Genomic DNA, 17629 nt, shown 5'->3' with positions numbered 1-17629 from the left:
TACCATCAAGTGAGCCGTACTTGTTTGCCGACCTACTCACACAACACACTCATAAATAACATTGATGTCTGTTTATGTGATTTCAAAAAAACTGTCATTAAAAATGATTAAATATTTGATTCAGTATCTGTGGAGATTCTACCTCTAAAAGGGTAAAAATAGGTGTTGACTTTTTCTACAGAAAATCCATCATTGTATTGAGAAATAATTAAATTTATTAATATATACAATTTATTTTTGGTCTACCGATTAAATACGTGTTACATGCGTTCGTGGAAAGTCAATCTTTGCTGGGGTGAAACGGGGGGTGAAAATTTGTAAAGAAATTCGTCACTTTTAGTGTTAATAAAACTTTGCGGGATCTGTCATTAAAAATAAATGAACACATGTATCAGTGTTTTCGGGAGTTCTGCCCTTAAAGGGGGAGAATTAGGGGTTGAAGATTTCATAGAAGTCCGATCGATTGTTTTAATGTTAGAGATAAGAAACTTACTGATTCAAAATGAGTAAAAATGCATTTTAGCCTTGTTGGAAATTCTATCCCTAAAGGGGTGTATAACAGATGTTGATATGTATTATATAAGTTTATGATTAGCATTCTGGTTAAAATAAAGTGCGCCATTTTGAGAGTTAAAAGTATGAAACTTTATCCTTAGGCTTTTGATGACCAAATGCATTAACATATATTTCAGTATTATAGAAATTCCATCTCTAATAGGGGAAAACAAGGCTTGACTTTATGTGTGAAAGCGCTTTTTTTAAAGTTGCATAAACCTGTATTTTTGGACTGCTTTTGATATTATAGGTACCCATCTTTATTATTAAACACGGTTAAGTACTGATTAATAAATAAAAAACTTGTGCTTTAGACCACACGACTGAAGTAAAACTTCTATAGTTGCCCCTTCAGTAATATACGAAACGTAACTCTCTTTCTATCTTTCTCTAACTTATTATATTATTTATTATTTATTAACTTCCGTTCGTCTTGCCCGATCACGTTTTTCGTAACGCTCTCATCACGCATTCACCAGCTTAATCCCCAAGTCGAGCGTGCGTGGAGAAGTTTTACTTCTAAAACAAAATTAAAATTGTACTGGCTATTGGCCTTAACACAAGCATTAAAGATGCTTACCATAGGAACAGAGGACCCTGTGTATATGTTAGAAATATTTAAAAAAATAAATATATGATGTATTTCTTATAGGTACGGGATCACTTTAACTGTTCTCTGCTAGAAGGAGCTGAGTTGGAAGATCAAGGAGGAGACGGGACAGCTCTTACGCATTGGGAGAAGAGGGTGTTTGAGGTAAAGTACATTATATATTATAAAGTTAATGGAAAATTCCAGATCTCGTATTCTTAAAGTAACTGGTTTCGAAGAAAGACAAAAAATATCACCTTTACCTAATAGATATCGCTATAATATGTCAGTTAACTATGTCAGAAATAGGAGAAAGAGGTCGTAATATTGTGAAGAAAACTATTTTAAAATCAGAAGGAATAAATTCTATATTCAAGTTGACTACAAAATCACTTTTGAATTGTCATTTTACAAAATATAATCTAATATATAAAATTCTCGTGTCGCGGTGTTTGTAGTTAAACTCCTCCGAAACGGCTTGACCGATTCTCATGAAATTTTGTGTGCATATTGGGTAGGTCTGAGAATCGAACAACATCTATTTTTCATCCCCCTAAATTACGGCGGGGGGGAGTATTAAGGTGGTTACATATATGACAAAACAACGTTTGCGGGGTCAGCTAGTTACTTTTATAGAAACCATGTCCTGACAATAACGAAACAAAAAAAAAAGTTCAATTCATTGTAGTCATATAGAAGTAATACGTAAATACGTGTCGGTGTTTAATTGAAGTAAAACTTCTTTAGGCGCACGAGGGTAAAATGTTTACGGATGAAACGTGCAACGTTTTTGTCGAACAACAGAGCCACCTAGCGTGTACTATAGAAACTACAAAGGTTGTTACATCAATATCGATAGTATTACATTGCAAACTAACTAAATGGCGCTGGAACGGAAATCTACAGCTTTAGATTTGTACAAATATAAACGAGACTTAAAAATTAGTTTGCCCGAGAAGTTTTACTTCTGACATGTGTACTTTGTACGCACGCACGTTTTATTTTTTATTTTTTTATTTAAATAGATAATAAAAAATCCTTATCACGATTATCACAGAACGAAGCGATGACAGGAACACACACACAGAACTCAGTCTTCAGTCGGATAACCTTCGCAATGATGGAGGATACAGGCTGGTACCGAGCTGACTACTCCCACGCCGCACCCCTGGACTGGGGCAAGGGCCTGGGCTGTAACTTCGCGATGACGTCCTGCAAGCAGTGGCTTAATGCACAAAGGTTCAGGTATTCCCTATTTCCAGGGACGATGTAATATTCTGGCATGCTCAATGTTATAGGTTCTCAAACTTTTTAATTAAGACCCGCAGGGGATTTTAGACTGAGGATATCCATAATAATGGGTTATTCTAGCACTCGATATTGGACTAGATATAATACAGTTAATAGTTTTTCATATAATTGTATTTGTTTTCAAATAAAAAAACCAACTGCGATATACAATGACAAATAATAGAATGAGAAGTCAATTGTATACACATTAATTATTAGGGACTACTCAAACACTACTCGATTAAGTGCGAAAACACGGCAATTACCAGTTTTTGTATAGAAAAATTATCATCAAAATCGCTACACTCACTAAAAAGTTTTGTGGTAACACGCATAAAAATACCATCGGATTGAGAAGCTCCTACTCTTTTTGAAGCCATTTTAAAAGTAAGATAAATTTTGACTAAATTTTGGTCACAAGTACTTTTTGTGTACTTTATACATATAATAAAAATATAAAGGACCGCTGTCTGTACACGGAAGACATATGAGAAAAAATATTATTGGGACTTTTATAGACTTACATAATTTTAATTAAAAAAAATTACATTATAATATAAAAAATTGATATGTATATATTATATAAATAAAATTTAGTCTTACAGACTATTCTTTTTGTTGAAAATAGTCTGAAAAGTTTGAGAGCCTATAATCAAATGCTTTAACCCTTTTCTAACAGTATTTAGCTGTGCACTTTCGAAAATTGTTTGACAAACAATTGTCAAATTTTCTCGTCACATATTTTTACATCGATATTGTATCTTTGACAAATATGACTGCAAACATTTAAACTTGTCAAACATGGTATTAAATTTGTTATCTTTACCTACTTGTATAGACTTTTGGAACATGTTTTTCAAATATTTGACAAACAATTTGATAGTGTACAAATGCTTTAATTTCCAGGTACTAATTTAACTAAATACACATTACAATAATTCAACTAACATTTTTTTTTGTCTATACTTTACACGCAGCCCTAATGACAATAATACTATGGAGTAAGTAAGAATAACTATATATGTAGGTAACTTTATCTATTGGATACCGTTATATGTCAGATAACTATGTCAGAAACAGGAGAAAGAAGTCGTAATTGTATAAACAGCGAGTCGTGTTGACTTCAAAAGCACTAACAAATTGTTATTTTACAAAAGATAATTAGAAAACAACCGCTCTGGTGTAATAGTGCGAGTAGTCGTCTAAAATACCGACGGTTTGTGGGTTCGATTCCCGCTCGGGATGGATATTTGTACTTGTACAAATATTTCTTTTCGGTTTGGTTGTCCGTTTTGTGGGTCTCCTCACTGTGCTTCGGAGAGCACGTTAAGCCGTCAATCCTCGTTGTTATCATTAAGATACCTGATAGCTATCGTTACTCATAGTAGAGAACAAATCCGCCAACCCACAGTAGAGCAGCGTGGTGGATTAAGCTCCTATCCTTCTCCTACATAGAGAAAGAGACCTATATCCAGCAGTGGGATGTTACAGGCTCAATGCGAACGTGAATGCGAAACAAGTGTGTGTGTGTGTGTGTCAGCTCCGACGCACGACCGGGGTTTACTCCTTCAGATCGACTGTCTAAATAGGTCTAAAAAAGGCTTACTAGTCTAAGAAAAAGATTAATACTACATCAAATGATAAATAAACGAATCAAATAACGCCATCTATCTATCTAAGATGGAGTTATTAGAAAACGTCGTTACGCCATATATCTTGTATATGACTTTAAATTTTTAAAAGAGTACCGAGAGATTTTTTCCTCCGGCTTTTTTTTTTCTCTCGGCCTACACTAGGGACATTAGTTTATCTTATTTATTGTACTATTTAGTAAAGCCGAGGACATAATAGGAAGGTAATGTCTACCGAGACATTAGAAATTTAAATCAACTTAATATTTTGCCTATTTCGACCAAGTTAATGTTGCACATAATACTGGGTATATTACCTAAGTTTGTAATGTACCCAATGTTAAGATATAAATTTTTATTTTATTGTCTGATTTTTTTGCTGCCTTAACATTATTTTATTATTGTCGAGTCCTGTTTCTTTTTTAATTTATTTGTTTTTTTATTTTAGTAAATGACATTATTTTGACTTTCGTTAAGTGTGTATATCACCTTATGACGAAATAAATGTTTTCATTTCTTCGAGACCCTATTGGTTCCGATAGATGGCGTTACGAGAAACGTAACGAAGTTATTCGTTCAGTAGATTTTACTCGTCATATCTTTTTCATACCGGGCTTTATATGAAAATCGATTCTTAAGGAGTTAAATCCAAATATATTAGCTGACTCAACTGTCAGACGCTTGAAGTCATAATAATCGTAACGTTTTTTTGATAATTTACAATTTTCTACGCAATATCCCTAATTTTTTATTTTGTAAATACCTATAAGTTATTAGAAAGTTAAAATAAATCCCGATACAGTAAAAGTAAGAACATTGATTGTAATAAATTATATATTGTTTGATGTTTTTTTTTTTGTATTTTTGTTTAAATGTTACTTTAAATTACAAGCAATCAAAACGGAACCGTGGAGGACGAGTAAGTTTTTTTTTAACTTAACTTTTACTAATATTGTAACAATGTCTTCTCGTAGTCCTTATTGTAAATTTGTAAATTGATCACAAAACACAGTATTGTACAGTTTGTTTTATTCCACTATTATTATTTATATGTATTATAACTAATTGCGTTTGCATGCAAATGAAATAAAACCGACTTCAATTACATTTATTTATTTTATTTATTTATTTTTAATGGAAACAAACAGTATATAATAATTTTTATAAATAGCACACATTTAAAAAATCATCACCAGAACAGTTTCCAATGACCAATAACACGTGGCGTTAGATGCGCCTTAAAACCAAGCAAACTTACTTGAGTCAATGAGATAAGAGAGTGTGAAATTATTTAATTTACAGATTACATTAAAAATATAATAAATAAAACAATTTTATCAATCAATAAGAATGTTAACTAAATTTAAATATTTAAATTAAAAATGTTAAAAGAGTGATAGTTATAATTATAATTTCAAATACGATTACCCTTAGACAAAATATATAAAAAAATTGACCAGTAAATAAACGTTGGTACACTAAAAAATAGTCAAGTAAATACGCATTATTACAGATAAATCATTAGTTACTCGACATATCTGTATAAAATTTAAATGGCACCATATGACAAGTATCGGCTTTCGATTAAAAAAAGAATTATTGAAATTGGTTCACCCAGTGAAGTTATGCGTATAATACCACGTAGGTCGACGAAATATAAAGTTCGTGTTAGAGCTCAATTAAATTTAAATGTGACCACATAACACGCACCGCTTTTCGATCAAAAAAATAATCATCGAAATTGGTCCATCCAGTCAAAAGTTCTGATACATAAAAAAATTACAGTCGAAATGAGAATCTTCTCCTTTATTCTTCCTTTATTTGAAGTCAGTTAAAACCATGCAGGATAATTATTTGCGTATTCTTAATGCCTGGATCTATACCTAAAGGTCGTCTGCCAGATTTCGCTCTTCCAAAGATAACGCCTTTGTGTATCTGTCTATCAGACTTCTTATCTTGTTTCTATTATTGGTCTTTTTTTTGGTGGACAATAAACAATAACAATATTATATTTAATATTAATATAATACATCATGTTAAAAGTCATAACTACCACTTCCTTATACGTATATTTATATATTTCAGACGTAAAAGTTTGGCACCGTTTTGCGACCGCGTCAAGGGTGATCCATTGCGTACGGAGTGCTCACCGCGACGCACGGCCGTTGTCCTGTGCAATCTAGTACGACACGACACCATATTGCCGAGGCAGTATCAGGTAAAGATAGGACCTAGTGTCATGGTCAACAAAATTATTTCATACATCAAAATTGAAAAAAAAAAACGAGAAACGTAACTCTCTTTCTTTTTCTATCTTAACTAATTTATATCTTCCTCTCAACTTCCATTCGCCTCGTCCAATGACACTTTTCGTAACGCTCTCGTCGCGCATTTACCAGCTTACTCCCCAAGTCAAGCGCGCGTCATCATCTCAGCCTATCGCAGTCCACTGCTGGACATAGGCCTCCATAAGTTCGCGCCAAAAATGGCGTGAACTCGTGTGTGTTGTGTCGGGTTGGTGACCGCGGGGCTGGCTTTGTCGCACCGAAGACGCTGCTGCCCGTCTTCGGCCTGTGTTCGTAAAGAAGTTTCAACCAATTTCCTATGCTGATTCTCTCAATAATGTTAATTTTGTAAAAATTCCTAGAAATTATTATTAAAATATTATTTTCAGCATTTCGACAGACTGCCGAACATACCAGCAGAAGACGTGGCCCACTACGGCGGTTCAGTCTCCCTCGCCGATTACTGTCCATACTTACAAGAGTTCACTTGGAAACACAAGACTGTTCTCATCAGAGGCAGTCGATGTTCCTATGAGGAGAATACCCCTAGTAAGTCATAAATAATTAATTACGATATATATGTGATTTTTATATGTTTTTTTAATGGTACTAGGTCGGCAAACAAGCGTAAGGCCCACTTGATGGTAAGCGATTACCGTAGCTTATAAACGCCTGCAATACCAGCAGCATCGAAATCGCAATGCTGAACCTATCCCCAATTTCCCCCAGAATCTCTGGGCACTTTATTCACCAACAGGAACACAACACTGCTTGAAAACAGTATTAATTAGCTGTGATCTTCTGTAAGGTCGAGGTACTACCCCAGTCGAGCTGCTCCATATTTTGAGCAGGAAATTTCCTGCTGTGCTCTACATCAGTAAATTATGAGCGAAAGAGACATGAAATTAAAACACACTACAGAACATTTATAAGATTATTAACAAAACATTCAAATAAAGGCAGTACGTTAAGTTCAGTTGGTAAATCTATCTTGTGACTAAACTAATGCTTGTTTTGGACTGATATTTTGTATGTAGGTAAACATGGTATGGCAGTAATATTACCTCCGAATCTTGCTTGTATTCGCTCTGTATATATTGTAAATATTGATCTGGAAATAATTAAAAAAAAAAAAGTGCGTGCGTACAAAGTACACAAGTCAGAAGTGAAACTTCTTTGGCAAACTAATTTTTAAGTGTCGTTTATATTTATACAAATCTAAAGCTTTAGAATTCCTTTCCAGCGCCATCTAGTTAGTTTGCAATGTAATACTATCGATATTAATGTAACAACCTTTGTAGTTTCTATAGTACACGCTAGGTGGCTCTATCTACCAAAAAGAACATTAACTGTTGTTCGACAAAAACGTTGCCGTTTATCAGAACGTTGCACGTTTCATCCGTAAACATTTTACCCTCGTGCGTCTAAAGAAGTGTCACTTCAAAATATTTAAAAATACAAAAAAAAAAATACGTTTTAACTCAATTTTTTTTTTCCAGAGCAAGACGTCAATTTCGCGCTGGAGAATTACGGAGAACATTCTAAATGTTTCGATCACAGCGATCGTGTGTGGGAGCAAAAGTCTTGTAGACAGGTTAAATGAGTATTAAATAATTATAATTGTATATATGTATTGTTCGCCAATTATTTTTAGAAAAATCAGTATGGTCGTATTTGTCATTTTATTTAACATTCGTATTATTTCATGTAAAAGTTGGATTGAGTCTTCCTTCTACTAAATAAAAAAGAGATCTTTCATTAAGCTCAAGAATTAATTAATTAAAGAGGTCTTTGCCCAACTGTGGGACGTCAGAGGCTGAAACAACCAAGGAATTTATATTTTTCTCAATTATTATTCGCTCAACATTACAAAACGCTCAATGCTCAATAATCAATATTAGAATTACTCATGCCACAGATATTAGGACTATCGTCTAGAAAAGAACATTTTTTTTTAATTCCAGATAAGAGAATGGCAACACTGGGGATCCGGGTGCTATAAATATAAATGTGAAAATGGCCGACTACATATTGTTGTAAGTAGAATATAAATGTTTAATTATATGTTATTAAAAGTGATTTAACAAAAAATGTGAGTGTACTTCGTCACACAACTGGAGTTTACTCCTTATGTGATATTTAAATATTAAAATTTTCCATTAAATGCTAATCAAATTATAATTAATTCAAACAATAAAACTAATCGCTCGCAATTTGAATTAGTACAGTAAATGCTGGTATACATTTTATAACATACCCAATATACCCATACCAAAATATACCCAATTCTGCTCACCTACAAACATTCGCTCTTGTTCGTCCTAAGGTTGGCTGGCAGTGAATGCCTTTAGCATTAAGCCCGCCTTTTGTGCAATTCTGTAATATATTGTGCAATAAAGTGTCAATAAATAAATAAATAAACGGATGCGGCAAACATTGTCCTACCCAAAATAGTTGCTAAAAATTTAGATCGCTGACTTACCGACAACAGTGCCACCTACCGGAATGATTGTTACCAAACCGTCCATGATCCTATTAGTATTATGGTGTTTAGTTAGGTGAAACACATGTACAGAAGAATGATATTTTTTTCGCCTCACCCGATCACACTTTTTGTAACGCTCTCGTCACACATTCACCACCTTACTCCCCAAGTCAAGCGTGCGTAAAGAAGTTATACTTCAATAAATAAATACATATACATATAAATAAAACAACCGCACACCAATTATTTGGTTACTTCCTAACTGCAGTTTCTATTTCGTGTCCTATACCCAAAGGTTGTCTGGAAGAGATTGCTCTTTCAGCGATAAGACCGCCTTTGTACATCTTTCATTTTATGTTATGATTGTTTTTTTGTTGTTGAGTCTTTTAATGGTGGACAATAAAGAGTATTATTTATTTATTCTTAATGTACATCGAAATACCGACACATATAAAAAAAGATACAATACAAGATGTACAAAGGCGATCTTATCGCTAAATAGCGATTTCTTCCAGATAACCTTTGGGTACTGGACACGATACAGTAGCAGCGGTTAGAGGTTAATATTATTATTAAATAAAATATTTACAGGTTGGTAATTACTCCTACACGTGCTACTTCGCTGGTCAAGTTTTACAAATTAAGATTATTCAGAAGGAGTGGCTGCACAAAGGGGGCGTGGTTTGTCCCCCCTGTAAAGAAGTGTGCGCTCAAGAGTTTTCGGTAAGGAATTGAATTAATTTTGTAATGATTTAATACGTTAAGGCCCGGTTTCACCGTTTGTGGATAACGCTATTTGACAGATGACGGTATCTAACAGATATTTTTTTATATATGTCGAATAAGATAATAGTTTAAATTTGATTGAGATCTGACAAGTACTTTTTGACTTATCTCTAATAATGCGTCTTTACCTGACTATTTTTTTTTTTCGACGACCTACTGATCGATGTAATTGAAGTCGTTTTTTTTTCGTTTGTAAGCAAACACAATTATTAATGCTATTGTTTTTTATTTGCAGTCCCGCAAAGAATATTGCAAAGGGGGTGAAGAGGCCCCCCCACCGAATTTATACCCAAACGACGTATTAGCCTGTAAGTCTGCAACGGTAAAAGCTACCTTCATTATGTTACTAGCGGCCATCTTGTGTACTTTCAACATTTGACAAAATTGATGATTAGTTTTTATTTAAATGAAACAGACTGAACATTTGAAATTTATAAAAAAAATATACTGATAGTATAATTATTATATTTATTTTGGTATATCGTTTATGTTTTGGACACTTACAATAAACGGTGATTATTTTTAAACGTAAATTGCTAGAAGTTGTTTTAAATAAATATTAGCTTTATGTTATAAGTTAATTAAATTAATTATCGCGCTAAAGCTTTGTTCAGCGTCTGACATTTATGTATATAATAATGTCATGACATACTTTCGCTACACACATTGACATTTGTCACTGTCAGGAACATGTGTCATCGCGGTCGTATATACAGGTCAGGAAACTAAGTCCAATTTCGATCGTCAGAAATTAGTACGATAATGTCATAACTCTTCGTTCGTTGCACAGAACACCCAGCGATCGTCATGCCTCTGGCGGCTCTAAACCATTAAACCGACGTACCCCGACCACTAGTTGTCTGACCTGTGTATAAGACCGTATGTGTCATAACATACAGAATGTAGTGTAATAATAATAATTCTTGAGCTCGATGGCTTTCAGTTGTGCCAGAGGGCAGAATGTATTGTATCTAAAATACACTTAAAGTATTTTTAAGATTCGCCAACTTTTATGTTGGACGTCAATGTTTTGGAATATTCCATTAATATGTAAAAATGAATTTTTGACATTCAAATATGTTAAAAAAACCATGTTTTTGACAAAAACAATCCATGAGATAAGTCAGTTTAGTTTTAAACAAAATTTACTACACTTCTACTGAGGATTAGAATCAAATTGTTTATTTTCAAACGACTTCATATATAATGTAAATTACATAAACATATTTTAAGTTTGGTAAATTACATAAACATACATATTTTTAAATTTGTCCGTACTAAAAAAAAAAATAGTCGTTTACAAAATAATTTACTTTAAATTGTTGAAAAATAAAGAATTGTGTGAAAGTGGACTTGTTTTGACTCGTTCGCCTGATATTTTGAGTGTAGTGATTTTGTTTTAGTGACGCAATGCGTTGTTTAAGTGTAATTGGTAATATATATATAAATTTTGTGATTAAAAATCTATGTTATAAAATCTATAAACGTTTTAGTTTTACTAGATGTTTTTGAAGTGAAACGTCTTTAGGCGCATGAGGGTCAAATTTTTAATAATATTAGCGTCACGAAGATGTGCAACGTTTTTGTCGAACAACAGAGCCACCTAGCGTGTACTATAACTACAAAGGTTGTTACATTAATATCGATAGTATTACATTGCAAACTAGATGGCGCTGCAACGGAAATCTAAAGCTTTAGATATGTATAAATAGAAACGAGATTTAAAAATTACTTTGCCAAAGAAGTTTCACTTCTGACACGTGTACTTTGTACGCAAGTACTTTTTTTTATAAAAAATGCTACCGAAGTTTACTCCTTAACAACGATTCACGTGATATTTAAAATTATATTCATCTCTTTCTCGCAAGAGAAATCGCGTGGTAAGACATCTCTCTCAGAGCAGGATTCGATACTGTTTCTCATAATTTCACTATCCGTAATATTAAAATGAAGAATAACTTTATTCAAGCTTCAAAAGCACCTTCGAATCGTCATTTTACAAATTACAATTTTAATTATCGGCAAAAGTGATGCTACCACCGATTCGAAATATAGATTCTATAGAGGAAAACCGGCAAAAAACGCAATTAGTTTTTTATATATATATATATAATTAGTTATGCCTTACATGAAATACAGCGTCACTAAATTATCTTTGTTTCATATCATAGTCTTTTTATAGTTTAATAAGGAGTAAATTCCAAAAACGTAAATTCTGTCAATGGTTTCATGGACCTTGAAAACAGAATTCTTTTGCTTATGTCTTTGTTATAGCTCATTTCAATAATATTATATTTTTACTAAATGATAATTTAACGAAATACTGATAAAAATAACAAATGTATATTCCTTTTTTCTTCTAACTGTAGGAATACGTACCTAATCTGTATCATTGATGGATTTAGCCTTTGACATCTCACTTCTGGGCATAGGGCCATAGGCCACTTTCTCCGTGTAGGATAAAGAATGGTGCTAAATCGTTGATGCTGTTCCACTGCGGTTCGGCGGATATATTCCCTACTTTGAGTAACGATCGCTATCAGGTTTCTGTGATGATAATAAATACTAACACTATCAGATTTCTATGATAATCGATACATGGATTCAAATTATTGAAATGAGTAGTAACTGATTTGTGTAACCTAGATTTACTATTGTAAGTTGAAACCTAAATGCCATACTTTTAATTTATTTTCTTAAAAAAAAAACTATATTTTATTTAATTGTTTTATATTTGTACTTATATTGACTTAATTTTTTTATTATGTAAATATATGATCAGTATTAGAAATTATACTTCACCAGTTTTGTGTAACGCTATTTGACGTATGACGATATTCAACAGATAAAAATTTTGATGTATTATTCTTTTTAAACGTCGAATTTCACTGTATTTATGTGATATTTCTATTAATGAAAATGAACTTTAAAGGGGTACGAACCTTTTTGACATATCTATCTATGATCTGGTATATCTGTAACTCGATTTTCAATGATCGCCTTTGGACTCATATGGCGATCTTTACTTCTAAATATCTCGGAAACGTGACACTTTAAGATAACATGTTATATAACATTTTTTTGTGTTTGTATAAGTGTCCTATATCCAAATATACCAATTTTACCGGGCTCGGAAATTTTGAAAAAAAAACCAAGATGGCGGCGGCTAGATATGCCAGGCTCCATACAAACCCATTCGAACCCATTTTTAGTTAATTAATTAAGGTTAAACAGGTCCCAGTGCCCTGTTCCACATCCTACTATTAAAGTCTAATCCATAATCAAATTTATCCACAAATTGTTAAACTGGCCCTTATTGTCAAACAAATAAATAATGAAATGTTTTTATTTACGGATTAAAAAAGTGAAATTCACTCAATGAAAATTTAATAATGTTGTACTACTTTTGAATAATGGTTGAATAATCAGAATTTATTAAATATAATCGAATTTACCGTATTTTTTTTTATTAATAAATTAATTTTGTAATTTATTTTCATTGGGAGTGTAAATCATGCTATAAACAAATTGATACAAGCGAGACGCAATAAATTAAACCACGTACATTACATACCATTTACGAGATATGTACAAAACATCAGTCACATAGTAGCGGGAGTTTAGGTTCAGCTGTAGACCTATCTGGTGACCAAACTAATGCCTCTACTCGACTGATTATTGTATGGGCGTCGGCGCGGATATTGAGCGCTGGTTGGGAGTGAGGTCGCAAATAGTTTTGTTTAGTACGACAGTATAAATAAATACAATGTGAAAGTATTTAGTTTTTGGGAGTATGAGGAACATGGTGATTGAATTTCTCATCAACCAATGCAAAGGGAGGATCCTCCAAACCAGACGGATGTTGTGTCTGGCGGGCTACTGACCCACGGTTGTTTTCGGGATCTTGTATATATACTCAATCACTTTGATAACTTTGATAGCGCGATGTAGGATACGTCAGTTTTTCTGTAGTTTGTATGTTGCGCGATAGATGTCGCTACAAGTTCTCACTAATCTCTCTATGTTGAAGTAGAGTTGGGTCAGCGGTCCATATCCGTGGCGATAACTGTATATCTTGTGAATGGTATGTAGTGTGTGTGGTTTGATGTAATGCCTCGTTTGTAGTCATTCTGTATTTTTTTAATAATGCTGGTTATATATTTTTTTTAAATAGTTTTAAGTGATGGTGCTTCGTTGATTTAATGTTAATTTATTTTTAGTTCAATTTTGATTTTTTTTTTTTATTTCGTTTAGAAATTTTATTTTTTGAAAAAAAAATGTGGATATTGATAACGAAAATTGTACTGATGAATAAAAATATTTTAAACAAATTTCAGTTTTATATTTTAAGTATTGTCCCCGCTGTTTTACCTGCGTTAAGTTGAGGAAATATATAGCCTATGTAGCCTAACACACGCAAAGCACAGCAAAACGGCTATCCAAGACAAAAAAGAATTTTTCAATTTAAACTAGTAATTTCTCGAGATTAGCGCGTTTAAACAAGTAAACGAACAAACTTTTCAGCCCTATAATCTTAGTATCATCATCATCACTTCAGCCTAATGTAGTTCACTGCTGGACATAGGCCTCCACAAGTTCGCGCCAAAAATGGCGTGAACTCGTGTGTGTTGTCTATAGTCACCACGCTGGGTAGGCGGGTTGGTGACCGATGTCAGTATAGATTAGGAAAATTAATAATTATTTTCTTATAATATTATGTGTAAGAAACTTAAAATTCTTTCTCCCTTTTTGTTATTCAATAATAATCTTCATTATATCATTAACCTGCCTCTTTCTGTAGGCCTCTTTCTCCATATATGAGAAGGTTTGGAACTTAGTCCACCACGCTGGTCCACTGCGGGTTTGCAGATATCTTCCCTTCCCTCCTAAACTCCCTTCCTTCCTATTATACTGATTATAATATCGACACCAACAATTTATACTACGCCAACTCGAATTTCCGATAAGTTGGTTTTCTTAATGCAACTTGAATAAATGTGTTTTTTTTTTTTGTAATAATAAAAATTGTGAAATTGCAATGAATAAATTAACCATTAAAGATACCAAATTTCAAATAAGTTTCTTAATTAATATAAAAGGTATCACGTTTTTCCCTTTTATAAGCCAAAAGTTCACTTTATGAGTTAGCTTAGTATAAATTGCTGGTGTCGATATTATATATGGTACAAACCGGAACCAACGGCTTAACGTGCTTCCGAGGTAGGGGAAAACCACAAGCACAGACATCTAAACCGAAAAGAAATATTTATTTAAATACAAATATCCAATCCGAACGGGAATCGAACCCGCAAACCGTCGGTATTTTAGGTTAATAAATGAAAATATTGACCAAGTAGGGCGAAGTATCCAAAACTAGAAAGGTACAAATGAATAGTACTAAAATAGTTTGACGCTAAGAAAGAGATCAAAATGCGAAGAAAAAATTAGTAAAAAAATTAAAAACGAGTGTGATTTAGACCACATGATTGAAGTAAAATTTCTGCATAATAGGCACTGCACTGTGTCTTAGATCATCATCATCATTGGCCTTAGTCCGTCTATTGCAGACGATTTAGACAGTGTCAGACAGACTGTGTCGCCTAGGTCACTCTTCAGGGAAACGCAGAGTTGCCTAAGCTCTGCGCCACCCTCTCGAGCTCACTGGCTAGGCCCACAGGAACGACGAGTCGATACGTGTGGAGCCAGTTCGGCTGCAAGAGTCTTTCGCATTTTAGAGCTATGCCACGAACGCTTGACGGAGATCCCATTCCGGGTTTCAAATGATGTTTTCCTTCTCCAGTGTCTTAGATAAACGAAATGTAACTGGCTATGTTGTGGCTTATGTGAGAGAAAGAGAGAAATGTGTGCTCGCACTTCTCTTACTCCGTTCGCCACGCTTACTCACACTTTTCGTAACGTTCTCGTCACGCATTCACCACCTTACTCCCCAAGTCAAGCGTGCGTAAAGAAGTTTGACTTCAAAAAAAGAAAAAGTAAGATTAAAGGTTTATTTGATTTCAATACTTTCAATATTCGATATTGACTAGATTTCCTAGAATTTGTAAGCGTAATACGCTTGGTGAGGGATAAAGGTTTTTAAATAAAAGACCACTTAGTTTAATGTATTTATTTTATGTAACGTCCTTAAATCAACGTAGGTTTTATATTTTTTGTTGTAAGTAATGTGTGTGTGTAAGTGACGTGTATGTGTGTTGTGTTTAATGTTTATGTGTGTCACCACTTCGTCGGTATCCGTGATGCATCGCCAGGACACTCGCCAATGAAGGTATTTTGTTGGGTTCGTTGAAGTTGAATATCAGTCGGTTGGAGAGACTCGTAAATAAAATGTCCGGATAATTATTTCTACCGGCAGTTAGGTTAACACAGACGAAGCTTATCACTTTTGTGGTTTCCTGGAATACATTGCGATCATAGTTATAAAATATTCAAGTGCAAATGGTCAAACTTTGCAAGCACGTTCCAGGCCCTATTGTAATTGTTAACTCAGTATTGTTGTCAGATTCTCAGGAGCTCAGGCCTCTTTACTCATCACAGGAATACAACAGTGCACGAAATTAGTGTTATTTGTTTACAATATTGTGTAAGATACTCTATCAGTTGGCTGCTGAACCCTACCTCAATGGAGTTACTCATAATTTTTACCGAAATGTGTAGTTTTCTTAACAATGCTACTTTCATAAAGAGAAATACGAAGTTGAAGAATAGTTTTAGGGACATAAGCACTTGTAAACTCAGTGGTGACAACCCGTACTATGAGCCTGATTACTAAGAACGTGTTCTTTACTCTGAGCTAATCTATAAGCTATCTTAGCCACATCTTAACCTAAGCAGGCTCATCAAGACATGGCTTCTACAAGACTTTGACGACTTTGACGTCATGGCTTATCGTGAACTGCTTAAGCAAACTATCTGTAGATTTTTTCAACAACAACTTATCTACGTCTAGAATTATTTAAATTTTCTGGTTTATATATTTTAATTTTTTGTTTAAAATCTTAAGATATTATGTGATGTAAATTGATTTAATTTGTAAAAATCTGCTGGGCTCATAGCTTTTTTTTTCGAGAAATATTCGAGTTTAATTCACCACGTACCTCCACTGCGGGTTAGCGGATAATTTCCTTACAACTTGCAACGATTGCTATCAGGTCATCATAGCGATCGGGACCGAGGGCTGTATAGGTGCTCTGCAAGGTCGACAAACACTTAAACCTAACATATACAAGCTTTTCTTCTTTTCTTGATAGTTTTCCTTCAATATAAAATGGTTATCTAGGACTTCAATATACAATAGTTTACATTTATAAGCTTCACGATTCAGCCATAATATCCAACGTGCTGGAATGTTCCTTCGTTTCTAAGTAAGCTTATTATTCAACACTTGAATATTTGCGACGAAATATGGTTTGTGACATAGTCAACAAGAGAAAGTATCGTCAAACGAAGAAATGGATGAAAAAAAGTCGTCTCTAAAGGCAGGCAGCCGTTTGGCACTTTGTTTGGTATAATTAAAACGTAAGTACAACGTAAAACGCTATTGAAACGTATAATTTTATAGTCTATAATCTATAATCTATAATATATATAAAAGTGAAAGGTCACTCACTCATCACGGAATCTCCGAAACTATAACACCTACAAACTTGAAATTTGGCAGGTAGGCTCCTTATAGGACGTAGACATCCGCTAAGAACGGATTTTACGAAACTCGACCCCTAAGGGGGTAAAACGGGGGGTGCAAATTTGTATGAAAGTCCTATGTTTTTGAAGTAAGAGACTTGGAATTTAAAATGTATGCTCTATAGATGATGAAAAGGTGTCCAAATAATGTATTTTTAGAAATAAACTACCTTTTGGGGTTAAAACGGGGGATGGTAGGTTGACTCACTCATCACAAAATCTCCGAAACTATAACACCTACAAACTTGAAATTTCACAGAAAGGCTCCTTATAGGGTTTAGACATCCGCTATGAATGGATTTTACGA

At 33.7% G+C, this 17629-nt stretch overlaps 1 protein-coding gene across 1 annotated transcript in view; it reads left to right on the top strand.

Annotated features, from left to right (window-relative positions):
- The window catches only part of LOC123666058 (leishmanolysin-like peptidase), a 60464-nt gene extending 50310 nt beyond the window's left edge, over positions 1–10154 (top strand). The window contains exons 11-19 of the mRNA XM_045600265.1: positions 1208–1309; positions 2202–2389; positions 3412–3435; positions 6151–6283; positions 6740–6899; positions 7850–7944; positions 8315–8386; positions 9427–9558; positions 9857–10154. Of these exons, the coding sequence (XP_045456221.1) occupies positions 1208–1309; positions 2202–2389; positions 3412–3435; positions 6151–6283; positions 6740–6899; positions 7850–7944; positions 8315–8386; positions 9427–9558; positions 9857–10000 (1050 nt within the window). The 3' untranslated portion in view covers positions 10001–10154. The remainder of the gene's footprint in view (positions 1–1207; positions 1310–2201; positions 2390–3411; positions 3436–6150; positions 6284–6739; positions 6900–7849; positions 7945–8314; positions 8387–9426; positions 9559–9856) is intronic.
- The last annotated feature ends 7475 nt before the right edge of the window (positions 10155–17629 follow it).

Source organism: Melitaea cinxia, chromosome 25 (genome assembly GCF_905220565.1).
Source record: "Melitaea cinxia chromosome 25, ilMelCinx1.1, whole genome shotgun sequence".
Taxonomy (NCBI): Eukaryota; Metazoa; Arthropoda; class Insecta; order Lepidoptera; family Nymphalidae; genus Melitaea; species Melitaea cinxia.
The sequence above is the reverse complement of the archived record's forward strand: the minus strand, read 5'-3'. Positions and strand labels throughout refer to the sequence as shown.